The 19,518-nt window shown below is 45.1% G+C and overlaps 1 protein-coding gene across 1 annotated transcript in view; it reads right to left on the reverse strand.

Moving 5' to 3' along the window:
• Positions 1-18,238, reverse strand: part of LOC110488275 (synaptotagmin-11) — a 39,693-nt gene extending 21,455 nt beyond the window's left edge. The window contains exons 1-2 of the mRNA XM_021560435.3: positions 17,810-18,238; positions 933-1,666 (exon numbers count right to left, since the gene is read on the reverse strand). Of these exons, the coding sequence (XP_021416110.3) occupies positions 933-1,666; positions 17,810-17,843 (768 nt within the window). The 5' untranslated portion in view covers positions 17,844-18,238. The remainder of the gene's footprint in view (positions 1-932; positions 1,667-17,809) is intronic.
• Between the last annotated feature and the right edge of the window lie 1,280 nt (positions 18,239-19,518).

A 19,518-nucleotide genomic window follows, 5' to 3' on the forward strand; every position in this document is an offset into this window, starting at 1 on the left:
CTGATTGTTGTCCTATGGACAGAGTCTCCCACCTCAGCTGTAGATCTCTGCAGTTCATCCAGAGTGATCATGGGCCTCTTGGCTGCATCTCTGATCAGTCTTCTCCTTGTATGAGCTGAAAGTTTAGAGGGACGGCCAGGTCTTGGTAGATTTGCAGTGGTCTGATACTCCTTCCATTTCAATATTATCGCTTGCACAGTGCTCCTTGGGATGTTTAAAGCTTGGGAAATCTTTTTGTATCCAAATCCGGCTTTAAACTTATTCACAACAGTATCTCGGACCTGCCTGGTGTGTTCCTTGTTCTTCATGATGCTCTCTGCGCTTTTGACGGACCTCTGAGACTATCACAGTGCAGGTGCATTTATACGGAGACTTGATTACACACAGGTGGATTGTATTTATCATCATTAGTAATTTAGGTCAACATTGGATCATTCAGAGATCCTCACTGAACTTCTGGAGAGAGTTTGCTGCACTGAAAGTAAAGGGGCTGGATAATTCTGCACGCCCAATTTTTCAGTTTTTGATTTGTTAAAAAAGTTTGAAATATCCAATAAATGTCGTTCCACTTCATGATTGTGTCCCACTTCACAAAAAAATACAGTTTTATATCTTTATGTTTGAAGCCTGAAATGTGGCAAAAGGTCGCAAAGTTCAAGGGGGCCGAATACTTTCGCAAGGCACTGTAACAGGGATAATGCAGGGCTCTTCAAACTTTTCTTGCCTCATGTTTGCAATAATAAAAACATATGGCGTCATCTTATTTTGATCTAAATCTGTAATGATAATTCAAATAATTAAATAATAACAGTATTAGCCTAATTGGGACTGCAACCCCAAACACCTAAACCCTCAACAAAGCAAATCAAAGAAAACAGTGGAAAGGAACAACCCTGTAGGTAGGAAGAAACCTCAAGAGGAACCAGACTCACCTTGACCCGGTGCTTCTTTTCTGGCAGTATGGTCATCTTCACGTAGGGGTCCGAGCTACCTGCCTGCTCGTCCACGGCGGGCAGACCATGGGCGCCAACAATGGTCACCACCAGAGCCTTCTTGGGGAAGTTGTAGTCCACGACCAGGCTGAGGGTACCTAGGGCAGCGGGCGGCATGGTGTTGCCCTCCCCCTGACACGGGGTAAAGGGCGAGGCTGTCTTGCTGGCGTCACTGCTACTGCTGCTGCTGTTAACCCTGGAGCTGCTCTCCAGGCAGCAGTAGTCGGAGCGGATGGGCAGCGCCTTCTCTAACCTAGGCTGTCCAGCAGGGGGAAGTAGGTGGCTCATCTGCAGGTTGGTGGAGCTGTTGAGCAGGCCCGTTTCTGGGTCGACGTCCACTAGCATCACCCTTCCTCCTCCCCCTCTTCCTCGCTCACCATTACGACCCCACTCGACGCCAGATCCGCTGCCATTTCGCGAGGAGCCCGGGCGTCGACCCACACGGACTATCTTCTTGTTACTAAGTGTCTCCGGGTAGATGCTGATTCCCTTGAGCATGTGGATGAACTTGTAGGGCGGATCCACGGCCTGGTCGCAGGGTCCTGATTGGAGCTTGTAGCTGCCCGTCATCTGACGGTAGCGACGCTGGCAGCAGGTCCAGAGGAAGACGGCCACCGTGACTGAGACCACCAGGACCCCGGCGCCCAGGAAGCCCGCCAGCACCGGGGACACGTCTGAGAAGGATGGCGGAAGAGAAAGAGGGACAGAACAGAGAAAGGTTATTCATTTGATCTGATCATTTCCCTTCCATCGTTATAAACCCTATTTCTTCAACACTGATGGGTTGAAAGCCTTATTAAACAGGAAGATCTGAACTTTTTAAAAACTGCCTAAAACAAACAAATGAAGAACACGTGAGATATGACACAAGGTAGGATACCATCAAAAAGCATCACTCTCTGCCTAAAGTGAGAACATGAAAGGCTGTCAAAAAGATGTGCTAAAAAGCAGGAAAAAGAGGTTCAAAACACAAATAAACCTTAAATGGATGAAATTGATAAATGTGGTAGGATCAAAGGATTTCAGTTTGTCCCTGTTCATGTTTCTTGGGGCCTTGTCAGATGAGGAAGTTGAAGTTGCTGTAATCCTACTGCAATGACTTATATGTTTTACACCATGTTTACACGGCGCATTTTGGAAAACACACAACACCACTGACTTCAATTTGGACTGCGAGCGGTACCGGAGCGCCAAGTCTAGGTCCAAGAGGCTTCTAAAACAGTTTCTACCCCCAAGCCATAAGACTCCTGAACATCTAATCAAATTGCCGCCCAGACTATTTGCAATGCCCCCCCCTATTAAACCACTGCTACTCTCTGTTGTTATTACCGGTATCTATGAATAGTCACTTTAATAACTCTACCTACATGTAAATATTACCTCAACTAACTGTATATAGTCCTCAACCCCTGTATATAATCTCGCTATTGTTATTTTACTGCTGCTCTTTAATTACTTGTATGTATTTTTTTTAAACTGCATTGTTGGTTAGGGGCTCGTAAGTGAGCATTTCACAGTAAGGTCTACCTACACCGGTTGTAATCGGCGCATGTGACTCATAAAATTGGATTTGATTTCTTTCTAAACCCCACTTTGTAAGTTACCTATTAGAATGCGACAATAATTTGTGTCGTTCTGGCTTGGACAAGGCTTATAGTCGCTTTAATACTGGCTCGTTCTCTGAGGCCTCTTCACCAGCCCTGTAGTCTCACACACACACATACACACCGTAATTAGTGTTGTAATGAGTCCAAATACTAACCTGTGACAGCTCTACCTTGTTATAACTGAACTTCAGTAAAGGCTGCAATGTCAAAAGTTTAAAAAAAAACAAGCCTATAATAGTTTTTGACAGGCTTGCCTTAGAACTATCATTGGCCTAAACTTTTAACAGCAATTTATCCTGCACATATGGGTACCCTTATGCCCAGGTAAGTGCTATCCGTTATCTACTGATGGTGTAGGTAGATTAAGGTTTGGTGATGCTGGTCACATTTTCTCAGGAACTGATTGACAGAGGCACAATGTCTATCTTTGAGTAAAGCAGTGGGTTCTCTGTCTTGTTGCTAATGTTTAAACTTTGTCTGTAATGTTACTTTTGTTTACTACATTACTATGCATGTTGACTACCATGAAAACATGGTTTCCTTCGCCCTCTCCTTCAATTTAAACCATTTTATTCAGATTAAGCCATTTTCCCCAATAATATTCTGTCTTTCCTTCACTGTCCTCTCCCTCTCTCATTTGGGTGGCCCTGGCAACAGCGGGAGCTGTTTGGAATTCCGAGTTCACCCCGGAGCAGATGAGAAGAGGATGTGCGTTCACACACTGGCACACACACACACACACACTAAGAAACACGGAGCCTGGTATACAGTGTGAGAGTGTTTTCCAGTTAATGGACACCCGTTATTGTCATGTACGGTAATGTGGTGAGGGATGGAAGCCTCTGAAAAAGCGTGTCTGTGTCTGTGAAGAGTGTAGTATTCAGCACGCGTCATGCGGTCTTGCTCCATCAGGGGCCGGGGTGTATGTAAGGTTCTGCATACAAATCATCAGTGCACACTATAGAGCAGGGATCTCCAGCACTACTGAGTCTGCAGGCTATCACTCCAGTCCTGCAATAACACACCTGATTTAGCCAATCATTGTCCAGACTGTAGAGATCATGAATGTGTGGATTGCGTGTGCATTGCGTGCTTGTGTGCGGTTGACAGACACTGCTGTACGGCGGCACTGATCACAGCTATAATGACGCCTCAAGAGCCTCATTATTTCTCCTTTTCTCCTGCGAGTTCTATGTAAAACAACTCAGCAGCAAGGAAAACTGGGAGGTGAACTACACTATACACACTTAGCGTAAAGAATGTTCATGTACTTACAGTAAAAACACTCACATACTGCATTCACAAAAAGCCACCGATGCAAATGCATAAACAACTAAATAAATAAAAGCCCTGAATTATGCATGCCGTTGTCATGGGAATTGTCATGGAAGTTCAATTTGTTTTTTTGTGTAAACAGACCAATTTGCTCACTAATAGGTTTAAAGGGACTATATTACAGTGTAGGCTACGGAATACATAGTTGTTTGTGACTGTTCACTTGTTTACTGTAAAGGCAATCATGTTATATGGTAAGAGACATTCTGACTTCTGTATGGAGTCAAGTCAGCCTCTAGAATGAGTCATTCTCTATATCTCACTGACCTCTCCTTGGGTCTATGAATGAATACAGATACTGATGAATACAGATGAATGTCAATGTCTCATTCAACATGATGTGTCTTCCTAACAATGGTATCAACACACTTGGAAATTCAAGTGAAGTGCAGCTCATATTCATGTATGTCATATGGGGATGTCTGCCAACTGAAGAGATTCCTCCCACCAGAGTTGTGTTCAATAGGACACATGGAAAACAAAAGTCTGTGTTCATGTTGGGCAAGTTCTGGCAGCATCTCTCAGTTTCAAAATGTTTCAGGACGTTTTCTCCCTACTGAACAGGACCCATGTGTCATGTAAAAGGCGGCGGGATAGGCCTGAAACTGAAACAAGAAGCCACACCCACCAATGGACACCCTAATGATTTCACTTCCGGCGCCGACAGAGATGGCCGCCTCGCTTCACGTTCCTTGGAAACTGATCATAACAACATACAGGAACTCAAGTCCTTCTGTTCACCTGACTTAGAACACCTCACAATGAAATATCGACCGCATTATCTACCAAAGGAATTCTCTTCGATTATAATCACAGCCGTATATATTCCCCCCTAAGCAGACACATCGATGGCCCTGAACAAACTTTATTTGACTCTATGTAAACTGGAAACCACATATCCTGAGGCTGCATTCATTGTAGCTGGAGATTTTAACAAGGCTAATCTGAAAACAAGACTCCCTAAATTCTATCAGCATATCGATTGGGCAACCAGGGCTGGTAAAACCCTGGATCATTGTTATTCTAACTTCCGCGACGCATATAAGGCCCTCCCCCGTCCTCCTTTCAGAAAAGCTGACGACGACTCCATTTTGTTGCTTCCAGCCTATAGACAGAAACTAAAACAAGAAGCTCCCGCGCTCAGGTCTGTTCAACGCTGGTCCGACCAATCTGATTCCACTCTTCAAGACTGCTTCGATCACGTGGATTGGGATTTGTTCCGCATTGTGTCCAACAACAACATTGACAAATACGCTGATTCGGTGAGCGAGTTCATTAGAAAGTGCATTGGCGATGTCGTACCCATAGCAACTATTAAAACATTCCCAAACCAGAAACCGTGGATTGATGGCAGCATTCGCGCAAAACTGAAAGCGCGAACCACTGCTTTTAACCAGGGCAAGGTGACCGGAAACATGACCGAATACAAACAGTGTAGCTATTCCCTCCGCAAGGCAATCAAACAAGCTAAGCGTCAGTATAGAGACAAAGTAGAGTCGCAATTCAACGGCTCAGACACAAGAGGTATGTGGCATGGTCTACAGTCAATCACGGATTACAAAAAGAAAACCAGCCCCGTTGCAGACCAGGATGTCTTGCTCCCAGACAGACTAAATAACTTCTTTGCCCGCTTTGAGGACAATACAGTGCCACTGACACGGCGTGCTACCAAAACCTGAGGTCTCTCCTTCACTGCAACCGACGTGAGTAAAACATTTAAACGTGTTAACCCTCGCAAGGCTGCAGGCCCAGACGGCATCCCCAGCCGCGTCCTCAGAGCATGCGCAGACCAGCTTGCTGGTGTGTTTACGGACAAATTCAATCAATCCTTATCCCAGTCTGCTGTTCCCACATGCTTCAAGAGGGCCACCATTGTTCCTGTTCCAAAGAAAGCTAAGGTAACCGAGCTAAACGACTACCACCCCTTAGCACTCACTTCCGTCATCATGAAGTGCTTTGAGAGACTAGTCAAGGACCATGTCACCTCCACCCTACCTGACACCCTAGACCCACTCCAATTTACTTACCGCCCCAATAGGTCCACAGACGACGCAATCGCAACCACACTGCCCTAACCCATCTGGACAAGAGGAATACCTATGTGAGAATGCAGTTCATCGACTACAGCTCAGGACTTAACATAGTACCCTCCAAACTCGTCATCAAGCTCGAGACCCTGGGTCTCGACCCCGCCCTGTGCAACTGGGTACTGGACTTCCTGACGGGCCGCCCCCAGGTGGTGAGGGTAGGTAACAACATCTCCACCCCGCTGATCCTCAACACTGGGGCCCCACAAGGGTGCGTTCTGAGCCCTCTTCTGTACTCCCTGTTCACCCACGACTGGATGGCCATGCACGCCTCCAACTCAATCATCAAGTTTGCGGACAACACTACAGTGGTAGGCTTGATTACCAACAATGACGAGACGGCCTACAGGGAGGAGGTGAGGGCCCTCGGAGTGTGGTGTCAGGAAAATAACCTCACACTTAACGTCAACAAAACAAAGGAGATGATTGTGGACTTCAGGAAACAGCAGAGGGAGCACCCCCCTATCCACATCGATGGGAAAGTAGTGGAGAGGGTAGAAAGTTAAGGTCTCCGGCGTACACATCACAGACAAACTGAATTGGTCCACCGACACAGACAGCGTTGTGAAGAAGGCGCAGCAGCGCCTTTACCTGCCCTCCAGGACACCTACACCACCCGATGTCACAGGAAGGCCATAAAGGTCATCAAGGACAACAACCACCCGAGCCACTGCCTGTTCACCCCGCTATCATCCAGAAGGCGAGGTCAGTACAGGTGCATCAAAGCAGGGACCGAGAGACTGAAAAACAGTTTCTATCTCAAGGCCATCAGACTGTTAAACAGCCACCACTAACATTGAGTGGCTGCTGCCAACATACTGACTCAACTCCAGCCACTTTAATAATGGGAATTGATTGTATCACTAGCCACTTTAAACAATGCCACTTAATATAATGTTTACATACCCTACATTACTCATCTCATATGTATATGTATATACTGTACTCTCTATCTACTGCATCTTGCCATCTTTATGTAATACATGTATCACTAGCCACTTTAAACTATGCCACTTTTATGTTTACATACCCTACATTACTCATCCCATATGTATATACTGTACTCGATACCATCTACTGCATCTTGCCTATGCCGTTCCGTACCATCACTCATTCATATATCTTTATGTACATATTCTTATCCCTTTACACTTGTGTGTATAAGGTAGTAGTTGTGGAATTGTTAGGTTAGATTACTCGTTGGTTATTACTGCATTGTCGGAACTAGAAGAACAAGCATTTCGCTACACTCGCATTAACATCTGCTAACCATGTGTGTATGTGACAAATACAATTTCATTTGATTTGATTTGATTCAGATTCACAACTGCAGTCTGCAAAGCCACCTTCTTTGGTTAAAATCTGTGACTGAGGGGCCTCCCGGGTGGCGCAGTGGTTAAGGGCCATCAGAGTCCCTGGGTTCGCGCCCAGGCTCTGTCGTAACCGGCCGCGACCGGGAGGTCCGTGAGGCGACGCACAATTGGCCTAGCGTCGCCCGGGTTAGGGAGGGCTTGGTCGGTAGGGGTGTCCTTGTCTCATCGCGCACCAGCGACTCCTGTGGCGGGCTGGGCGCCACCAAGGTGGCCAGGTGCACAGTGTTTCCTCCGGCGCATTGGTGCGGCTGGCTTCCGGGTTGGATGTGCGCTGTGTTAAGAAGCAGTGCGGCTTGGCTGGGTTGTGTATCGGAGGACGCACGACTTTCAACCTTCGTCTCTCCCGAGCCCGTACGGGAGTTGTAGCGATGAGACAAGATAGTAGCTAATACAACAATTGCATACCATGAAATTGGTGAGAAAAAGGGGTAAAATGTAAAAAATATTTAAAACATTTAAAAAATATATTTTAAAAATTCTGTGACTGAGGCCCAAAATCAACCTCAGCGGTCAGGAACAACTACACATAGTCACATTTGCTTAAGGTTACCTAACTCTGTTATAAAGCAAAGATGACAGAGGCCCCAGCTATCAACTACAATAATTCTGCGAGAGATTTTCTCTTGGAAGAAAATGATAGTAAAGGAAGAGAACTTCAAATTGTACTATCAAAAACCAACAGGTTTCAGCATAGCCTTCATTAACCGTCAAATTAGTAGCCTGGTAAAACCAGACTGAACACAGCTCTTACAGCTCTCTTGAGTGCAGCATTCAGTCTGGTTTGACCAGGCTAGAACTGGACTGGATGACCCCAGATGCTTGAAGCTGCAGGCAGCCACACCCCGGGCCACCAGTAAGCTGCATGTGCAGGGATTTAGCTTTCGTTTTAGTGGCCAATATTCATATCCAGCAGTGAAGTCAGCTGGAGGGGCTTAGCAACAGTGCTGGAGGCAAAAATTGGGTCAGGGTTAGCAGGCACTTGTCCAGTTGTGTGACAGACAGGAGGATTTTAACAGCTTGACAAGCCAGACAGAAAAACTAAAATGGCCATGAAATGAATGAAGGTGGCAAACACGGTTACTTGAGGATAAGAATCGGGGTAGAATTCAAAGGTAACAGGAAGAGAGAGGGAAATGGGCAGGAGAAAGGGGAGAAGAAATGGTGAATGAAAGAGAGAGAGTCAGGAAATGCGGTATGAATGAGTGGTGACTTTGGCTGCTAACGGAGGGACAACCAGTGAGACAAAGGATCCATAGCTAGGGCGCAGACGGAGAGTCGAGAGCAAGCGTGCCAGACAAACAGACTTTTGGGACATTTCTGAAGAGTGACAGTCACTTCCATGCGGGCCTTGGGAATTCAGAACAGCAGACACTTGTCTGCGTACCGCAGGGCATACCTCACGGCTAAACCATTTAGTCATTTTATCGTCAATAAAATCAGTTACTGGCATCTTGTCCTGCTTTCCCTTTTCTCTTTCTCCTTTTCCTCCCAGAGGCAATGTTTTACCTTTTCCCACCCTCTATTTCTTAATCTCTCTCTTCCTCTCATCCACTCACTGTATCTCCATAGTGTCTACAGTGGCTGCCCACACCCACTCACTCCCCCTCTAGACAAAGACTTGACCACCCCCCCCCCCCTACACCATTGATCATTGTGACCCCAGTGGGGCATTTTGTTGAGAGTCTTTAAAGCACAGCTGTGAAGCTCTCGTTGCCTAGACACATCCCCTGAGAGACAGACACAGAGAGACAGACACAGAGAGACAGACACAGACCAAAATGGTCACGGTCTAAATGAAATAAAACCTTGAGTGAGTTCACATCTCGATAGCAATACTGAAGGCGAAATCCAGGATTTCAAAAGGAACAAAATGCGTGAAAGAACAAGTGTGTGTACACGTGTCTGTGCATACGCAGGAGGCGTCCATTATTAATAGACTGCAGTAAATTGTTAATCACAAGCAATGATTCTATTGTCTGATTCATACGCGAGGAGGCGAGCGGGTAAGTGTGGGACTGTGGAGGAATACGGTAAGTGTCACGTCCTGACCTTAGTTCCTTTTTTATGTCTCTATTTTAGTTTGGTCAGGGCGTTAGTTGGGGTGGGCATTCTATGTTTTGTGTTCTGTTTTCCATTTCTATGTGTTTGGCCTGGTATGGTTCCCAATCAGAGGCAGCTGGCAATCGTTGTCTCTGATTGAGAACCATACTTAGGCAGCCTGTTTTTCCCACTTGAGTTGTGGGTAGTTGTTATCTGTCTCTGTGTCTCTACCAGACAGGACTGTTTCAGTTGTGCTTTTGTTTACTTTGTGTTTCAGTGTTCAGTTATCGAATAAATCTAACATGGACACTTACCATGCTGCATCTTGGTCCTCTCCTTCCAACAGCCGTTACAGAACTACCCACCAAAAAAGGACCAAGCAGCGTGGTCACCAGGAGCTGCATGGAATGGACTCATGGACATGGGAGGGCATTCTGGACGGGAAGGGGTCCTACTCATGGGAGGAGATCGTGGCTGGAAGGGATCGCCTCCAATGGGAACAGGTGGAGGCAGCCAGGAGAGCGGAGGTAGCAGGTAAAGGGAGCCAGCGCTTTGCATCTGGTCTCCAGTGCGTCTCCTCGGCCCGGGGTATATGGCACCAGCCCTACGCACGGTGTCCCCGGTTCACCAGCACAGCCCAGTGCGGTCTGTTCCACCCCGCCGCACTTGCCGGGCTTCGGGGAGTATCCAGCCAGGACAGATTGTGCAGGCTCGGTGCTCGAGACCTCCAGTGTGCCTCCACGGTCCGGTCCATCCGGTAACTCCTCCACGCACCAGACCTCCGGTGGCAGCCCCACGCACCAGGCTGTCTCTCCGTCTCCTCCCTCCAGGTGCTCCCTCCTGTCCAGCGCTTCCAGAGTCTGGGGCGGTGTGTCACAGATACACATATATTGATAGCAAAGGGTGTAAACACTGTTTCCCATGCTTGTTCAATGAACCATAAACAATTATTGAACATGCACCTGTGGAACGGTCATTAAGACACTAACAGCTTACAGACAGTAGGCAATTAAGGTCCCAGTTATGAAAACTTAGGACACTAAAGAGGCCTTTCTACTGACTCTGAAAAACACCAAAAGAAAGATGCCCAGGGTCCCTGCTCATCTGTGTGAACGTGCCTTAGGCATGCTGCAAAGAGTCATAAGGACTGCAGATGTGGCCAGGGTAATAAATTGCAATGTCCGTACTGTGAGACGCCTAAGACAGCGCTACAAGGAGACAGGATGGACAGCTGATTGTCCTCGCAATGGCAGACCACGTGTAACAACACCTGCACAAGATCGGTACATCCAAACATCACACCTACGGGACAGGTACAGGATGGAAACAACAACTGCCCGAGTTACACCAGGAATGCCAAATCCCTCCATCTGTATTCAGACTGTCCGCAAGAGGCTGAGAGAGGCTGGACTGAGGGCTTGTAGGCCTGTTGTAAGGCAGGTCCTCACCAGACATCACCGGCAACAACGACGCCTTTGGGCACAAACCCACCGTCGCTGGACCAGACAGGACAGGCAAAAAGTGCTCTTCACTGACGAGTCACAGTTTTGTCTCACCAAGGTTGATGCTCGGATTTGCGTTTACCGTCGAAGGAATGAGTGTTACACCGAGGCCTGTACTCTGGAGCGGGATTGATTTGGAGGTGGAGGGTCCGTCATGGTCTGAGGCGGTGTGTCACAGCATCATCGGACTGAGCTTGTTGTCATTGCAGGCAATCTCAACACTGTGCATTACAGGGAAGACATCATCCTCCCTCATGTGGTATCCTTCCTGCAGGCTCATCCTGACATGACCCTCCAGCATGACAATGCCACCAGCTATACTGCTCGTTCTGTGTGTGATTTCCTGTAAGACAGGAATGTCCGTGTTCTGCCATGGCCAGCGAAGAGCCTGTCAGGGACCTGTTGGATCGGAGGGTGAGGGCAAGGGCCATTCCCCCCAGAAATGTCTGGGAACTTGCAGGTGCCTTGGTGGAAGAGTGGGATAACATCTCACAGCAAAAACTGCACATCTCGTGCAGTCCATGAGGAGGAGATGCACTGCAGTACTTAATGCAGCTGTTGGCCACACCAGATACTGACTGTTACTTTTGATTTTGACCCCCCCCCCCCCCTCCCTCCCTTTGTTCAGGGACACATTATTCAATTTCTGTTAGTCACATGTCTGTGGAATTTATTCAGTTCATGTCTCAGTTGTTGAATCTTGTTATGTTCATACAAATATTTACACATGTTTAGTTAGCTGAAAATAAACGCAGTTGAAAGTGAGAGGACGTTTATTTTTTTGCTGAGTTTACTTTATAAATGCATTGTCACAAATCAATGTGCAGTTTCTAGCCAACTAGCCTGCTAATATTAGCTTTACCAGCCTGCTAACATTACCTTAGCACTGAATCAGTCAGCCATTTAAAAATTTTAGTCATTTAGCGGACGCTCTTATCCAGAGCGACTTACAGAAGCAATTAGGGTTAAGTGCTTTGCTCAAGGGCAGATGGTCCAATTTTTCACCTAGTTGGCTCAGTGATTTGAACCAACGCTCTTAACCGCTAGGCTACCTGCAAAATAGATAGCTTAGTGCTTGAGTGCTATCTAGATTCTGAGGTGGGAAAAGTTAGAAAACTCCCGTAGCCTACTTAACAGAGAACATGCCAAAAGTTGACAAAACAAAAAGGAGAACAGGCGAGGTACTACACCATTAGTGCAAGCAGGTATGATTTTCGCTTTCATTGAGCCCACAGCAATAAAGCACCAGAGCCTGCCGTGCTAAAGTGTTTCCACTAGATAACACAGCCACAAAGACTGTGACTAGCATGAGATGTGGCTAACGTTAGCCAGCTTGAGCTAGCTAGCTTAAACTCTGTAGCACAAAGTAGATCCTCCATATGACGTTGAGGGTACTTTAGAAGTTATCCGGAAATAAGTCAATAAATATGTAACAACTAGGGTTGCTAAATTCCTGGAACTTTCAACAAATTCCCTTGTTTTCCAGAAATTGTGGTTGGAGGATTCCAGGATTTTCTGCTTATTCTCTCAAGATTCCAGAAATCTCCAACCGGGATTTCGGGAAAACCAGGGAATTTATTGAAAGTTCCCCGAATTTTGCAACCCTAGTAATAACATTTTTTTTTTTTTACTATGTTTGTACTTATAGGTAACCAGGTAGTGACTAAAACTAAGTTACTAAGTCTTTGACCACACTGTGTTGTTACATTGTTGAGTAAAAACTCATGTTTCCTACCCTTTAAGTGGCAAACCGTCCCGCTCAGGAGTGACCGCTAACTTCCTGAAAGGTGACGTCAAGGTGCATGGAAACATTACATTCTGAAGTACCTCCACTACACAGAGTCATGTGTCTCAAGAATTTTTCAAATAACCCAAACACTCATATAAACGTTCTTGTAAGCAATCTCTTTTCCCTCTTACACGTACAACATATGTCACACAGTAAGACATTAACAAAGACGAAACATCTGTAAACGTCCATCTCCCCTACTGCCATCAACACGCCGAGGTAAATCACTGCTGCTCAGCTTCACAGGACTAAGCTAAAAGACTATCTAAACCACCTTTCACACAACGTTAGCTTCCTCGGTGTGTGTTTATTCATCCTGAAATCTCGGTGAACATGAGTAATACAGACAGACATCTTGTCCCGAGGTGGATTGTGCTGTATTTCACCACTGGGTGAGAAAGGGGCTTGTCACTCTGACACCAGTCACTATGGCATTAAATCACAAGCGCTGTTCCGGCTAGGCCGGACACACTGCAGAGAGAAGGTACAGAGAGAGATGGAGGGAGGGAGGGAGGGAGGGAGGGAGGGAGGGGAAGAGAGGTGAGGAGGGTAGGACTGTGTGTCACTGTCAGCTCACTCCTTCATCCAGGCTAGTCTGCCTCAGTGAGACATGTACCCCCAAAGAGACAAAGGCAATAACATAAGGGTACTGTGCACCCGAGTGGCGCAGCAGTCTAACATGCTGACCACACCGCTCGCAACTTTACACATACGTGCTAGTCAATCATTGCACCCACACTGCTCGCTCGCCTCAGTGAGCGTCAGCGTGGCCAGGTGCCAAAATAGAAATAGGTTCTATTTGTGAGGCTCAATGCGCTGCAAGTCTGCCCTCTCCCATCTCCTCATTAGTGTTTAGGAGCATATACCCACGTGGGTGATTGAAAGATGAACTGACGTCTACACGCCAGTCGGATGTTGTAATGCATCATAAAGTTGGTTGCCAACCGCCATATAAAGTCCAAAGAAGTAAAAAAGAAGCCTGAGGAAGGAGGAGAGATGTCGAGAAAGGAATTTGGTTTACCGTTTTATCTGTGGATTAATTGTCGGAGTAGAAGACCTTGTGCATTTCAGGTAAAATAACAACCAAATGTTTATATCCCAGGACAACAGCAAGCTAGCTAGCTAAATTGCCATAAATGTTTAATGCTTTTCGACCAGTCCCCAAATTAATAGAATTGGTTCAGAGTTTGTTTTGATATTTCAACCTGCATGTCATGATCGTGTTTGGTGTGGGGGTACAAAATCAACATGTGCACGATCGCGCATGCACGCATCCAGTTTGGTCAGCATGTAAGGCAATGCATCTCAGTGCCAGAGGCGTCACTAGAGACCCTGGTTCGATCCCGGGCTGTATCACAACCGGCCGTGATCGGGAGTCCTATAGGGCACAATTGGCCCTGCATCGTCCGGGATAGGGGAGGGTTTGGCCGGGGTAGGCCATCATTGTAAATAAGAATTTGTTCTTAACTGACTTGCCTAGTTAAATGAAGGTTAAATAAAACAATTAAATGCCAAATAAGTACACCAATAAGAATGAGATTCTTCAAAGTAGCCACCCTTTGCTTTGATAACAGCTTTGCACACTCTCGGCATTCTCTCAACCAGCTTCATGAGGTAGTCACCTGGAATGCATTTTAATTAGCATGTGTGCCTTATTAAAATATCAGTTGTGGAATTCCTTTCCTTCTTAATGCATTTGGGCCAATCGGTTGTGTTGTGACAAGGTACACAGAAGATAGACCTATTTGGTAAAATACCAAGTCCATATTATGGCAAGAACAGCTCAAATAAGCAAAGAGAAATGACAGTCCATCATTGCTTTAAGACATGAAGGTCAGTCAATCCGGAAAAGTGCAGTTGCAAAAATCATCAAGCGCTATGATGAAACTGGCTCACACGAGGAACGCCACAGGAAAGGAAGACCCAGAGTTACCTCTGCTGCAGAAGATAAGTTAATTAGTGTTACCAGCCTCAGAAATCGGCAATTAACTGCACCTCAGATTGACTTCAAAGAGTTCAAGTAACAGACACATCTCAACATCAAATGTTCAGAGGAGACTGCGTGAATCAGGACTTCATGGTCAAAGAAACCACTACTAAAGGACACCAATAAGAAGAAGAGACTTGCTTGGGCTAATAAATACAAGCAATGGACATTATCCAGGTGGAAATCTATCCTTTGGTCTGATGAGTCCAAATTGAGATTTTTGGTTCCAACCGCTGTGTCTTTGTGAGACGCAGAGTAGGTGAACGGATTATTTCCGCATGTGTGGGTTCCACCGTGAAGCATGGAGGAGATGGTGGGATGGTGTGTGGGTGCTTTGCTGGTAACACTGCCAGTGATTTACTTAGAATTCAAGGCACACTTAACCAGCATGGCTACCACAGCATTCTGCAGCGATACGCCATCCCATCTGGTTTTCGCTTAGTAGGACTATCATTTGTTTTTCTACACGGCAATGACCCAACACACCTCCAGGCTGTGTAAGGGCTATTTGACCAAGAAGGAGAGTGATGGAGTGCTACATCAGATGACCTGGCCTCCACAATTACCCGACCTTAACCCAATTGATATGGTTTGGAATGAGTTGGCCCGCAGAGTGAAGGAAAAGCAGCCAACAAGTGCTCAGCATATGTGGGAACTCCTTCAAGGCTGCTGTTGGGAAAGCATTCCAGGTGAAGCTGGTTGAGAGAGTACCAAGAGTGTACAAAGCTGTCATCCACACAAAGGCTGGCTCCTTTGAAGAATCTCAAATATAAAATATATTTAGATTTTTTTTAACACTTTTTTGGTTACTACATGATTCCATGTGTTATTTCATAGTTTTTATTTCTTCACTATTATTCTACAATGTAGAAAGTAGTTAAACAAATTTAAAAAATAACCTTGAATGAGTAGGTGCGTCCAAACTTTTGAATGGTACTGTGTGTGGGTGTGTATTTATATATATATATATATATATATATATATATATATTTATATATATATATATATATATATATATTTATATATATATTTATATATATATATTTATATATATATATTTATATATATATATTTATTTATATATATATATTTATATATATATATTTATATATATATTTATATATATATATATATATATATTTATATATTTATATATTTATATATATATATATATATATATATATATATTATTTTATTTTTCTCATGAATTTGATTATATAATCTTGAAACCCATTCAAAACGGTATGGGACTGGATACGGAAGTAAAGCGGAAGGGGTCATCACTTTCATATGATCTTTTCCAGAACAGTTACTGCAAGTATAAGGGATGCATAACCAGGCCAGCTCAGTACCACTTGTTTTGGCTCAGCTCAGTAGTGTGAAAATCCTTAAGGTGGGGTAAACTGCAGCTGTTCCCTCCAGCTTTGGCACTGGGCTCAACTCGGAGGGAAAATCCATCCATGAATCAAAACAAAAGCAATAAAAGTTGCTCTGGGAGATAGCTATCTGTTAAGGAGAGGAATTATGCTAATATGAATTTAACAATGCAGATAAATTGATAATCAAGGGAAGAAATAACAGAGTCCTTTTGTTGGTGTAATTAGACCCCACGCCCTCACTGAGGAGCTGCTCCAACACTCCAGACACAAACAAACAACATTAGCGCCTCTACCCTTCACTGCACACACAAAACAATCTCTACAGGAGGTCATTTATTTTCATAGACAATTCGGTTTGGCAAAGAGGAGGAGAGTTTGAATGTGTCTTACTGATTTTGTCAATGTGATGTGTCTCATCCTGTCCTGTTAGTTGTCTGCACTGGTTGTTGTGTAATCGATTGTTGAGTAATTGTAGGTGTAAACCATATATTTATACAGTAGGCTAAATATATGCATGTGACTGGGTGTAGTTCGTTTTTGAAATCTTTGTCCACTCATTCTCTTAATAATAACATATTCTGCCCAGAGTTAAGCACCATAGTTTAATGCTTTAACTCTGACATGGGAGCATGGTGCACTAGGCTATTGGTAAAACATCCATCAATGCTTCCCACCATCCCACCGTGACTTTACTAGATTACAATGACCACGCAAATTGATTGCTCAGCGAGTGAGGTTTTTGGGCAGACGTGAGAGACCACCATCCACCTTGCCCAAATGTTCTGTTACGCTATGGACAAAGGGTCCAGTTCAGCAATTCGGATAGATATTCTTTCAAATAAGAGAAGACCGGGCAGTCGTGCACAGTTGATGCCAAGCCTCAAGAATAGATTGAACGTCATCATCCTCTCTAACCCACACGCAGTCAAAAGCCATTCGAGAAGGATGGAGAAGTGCCTTCCAAACGGGTCTCACCTTTAACAATAAACCTGTGCCGCGCACGAGATTAACCAGAAGTCAATATATATTGGTTTATATATAAATGTCAAAAGGCACATTTTCATTCAGTCCATATCCCCTGCCAACATTCCTCCTACAAGACAAAATATGACGAAGCAATAGTGGCTACCGCCGGAAACTAACGCACGCATGACCATACATTTTCATGTATAGGCCTATTTGTAATCCCAACAAATTAAAACATAGACAACAGGCCTATGCTCAGTTTTTAAATTATTAGAATCGTTGACACTGTCGAGGCCTTGATAGGTCTGTGTTCTCCCCTCTGAACATTGTTGATTAAAAAAAATACATACTCCCTAAATACACATAGTTTAAAGAGGCTTCCCATATTCTAGGGGTCTTTTTTATGTCTTCCTGCTATTGGTTCAAAGCGACTGTATTACCAGAATAACATCACTGTAGGAGATAAGACTCACAAGAAGGAATCAACCATGTAGGCTACACGTCACTCGTGTCGTTTTAAATGTTAAATCGACGTGTGCCATTTAATTTCAAACATTAAATGAATTGAATATAGTACAAAAAACGAGACTAAACAACGAATGTAGCCCCTGGAGTCTTTCAGCCTTGTTAGGCCAACAAGACACCATTTAGAATCTGAGAACCTGAGAAACACTCATTTTTTTCGGTTAGCCTAAAACAGTTGTCTGGCATGTTATTTATCATGAGGAAAAACATTTAATAATATGTCTTACCATATGTTGGTCTTAAATTGGTTATCTCAGCCATTTTGGGGTTCAAAAGGCTGTTGTCCCCCAAAAAATTAAAATAACAACAAATTAAACTCGCAGGCTTCTAATTTATTTCCATTAATGATATTGTCCCTACGCTTTTTCTTTAGGTCAGTAGGCTATATCAGCCGGGCGATGAGGCGACGATGTTTGACGGTCGTATTTTCCTCAGTCCGAAATTATTGTTGTGATTCAGTGGCTTCTCAAGGATGCTCTCGCAATTGCGGTTGCTTCAGCACACTCCTGTCTCGAGCTCAAGTCGGGTGCGGTTGCTGAGCAAGACGGCAACAACCAGCCTTGAGGACCCCCCTGACAACCGTGAGTTTAAGGGAGAATGTTCTTGATTCCTCGCATGCTCTCTTCTCGCCTCTTTAACAAAACCCATTGGATGACAAGGTCAGAGGGGCGGGACCTCTGACCTTCTCATCCAATGGGTTTTGTTAAAGAGGCAAAACGATAGGATTTAAGGAATCAAGGAAACTCAAATGAGATTCTCCCTTGGAAATTTCTGGTTGCGAGATCCAATCATATCACCCTTTGCTACCACGAAGTTACCGAGAATTGCCCTCACCAACCAACCAGAGACAGCAACGCTACCAAGAATTGGCGAATGAGAACAAAGCAGTGGCATTGGCCAATGGGGATAGGGCTAGGGCAGGACAGAAAAGGAGCATCTGTCCTATAACTTTTTTTTGGACTAGTGAAATACAACTTTTTCACAGCATAGTAACCAACTTGGAAAAAATTAATTGATAAGTTGACATACTTTTATTTTTAACCCCTACAGATGTCGGATCTTAACTTGATTACTCTTTTGCCACTGAGAATTTTCCTGTTGCGTCAGGAAATTCAAATGAGCCTCATGATTAGTTGACTACAGCTCAGCGTTCAACACCATAATGCCCACGAAGCTCATCACTAAGCTAAGGATCCTGGGACAAAACAACTCCCTCTGCAACTGGATCCTGGACTTCCTAACAGGCCACCCCCAGGTGGTAAGGGTTGGCAACAACACATCTGCCATGCTGATCCTCAACACTGGGGCCCTTCAGGGGTGTGTACTTAGTCCCCTCCTGTACTCCCTGTTCACCCACGACTACGTGGCCAAACACGACTCCAACACCATCATTAAGTTTGCTGATGACACAACAGTGGTAGGCCTGATCACCGACAATGATGAGACAGCCTATAGGAAGGAGGTCAGAGAACTGGCAGTGTGGTGCCAGGACAACAACCTCTCCCTCAATGTGAGCAAGACAAAGGAGCTGATCATGGACTACAGAAAAAGGCAGGTCGAACAGGCCCCCATGAACATCAACGGGGCTGTAGTGGAGCGGGTCGAGAGTTTCAAGTTCCTTGGTGTCCACATCACCAACAATCTATCATGGTCCAAACACACCAAGACAGTTGTGAAGAGGGCACGACAAAACCTTTCCCCCCCAGGAGACTGAAAAGATTTGGCATATGTCCCCAGATCCTCAAAAAGTTAAACAGCTACACCATCGAGAGCATCCTGACCGGTTGCTGCCTGGTATGGCAACTGCTCGGCATCTGACCGTACAATAAGGCGCTACGGAGGGTAGTGCGTACGGCCCAGTACATCACTGTGGCCAAGCTTCCTGCAATCCAGGACCTATAAAATAGGCGGTGTCAGAGGAAAGCCCATAAAATTG

The sequence above is a fragment of the Oncorhynchus mykiss genome, chromosome 30 (genome assembly GCF_057628025.1).
Source record: "Oncorhynchus mykiss isolate SJ-2025 chromosome 30, ASM5762802v1, whole genome shotgun sequence".
NCBI classification, from domain to species: Eukaryota; Metazoa; Chordata; class Actinopteri; order Salmoniformes; family Salmonidae; genus Oncorhynchus; species Oncorhynchus mykiss.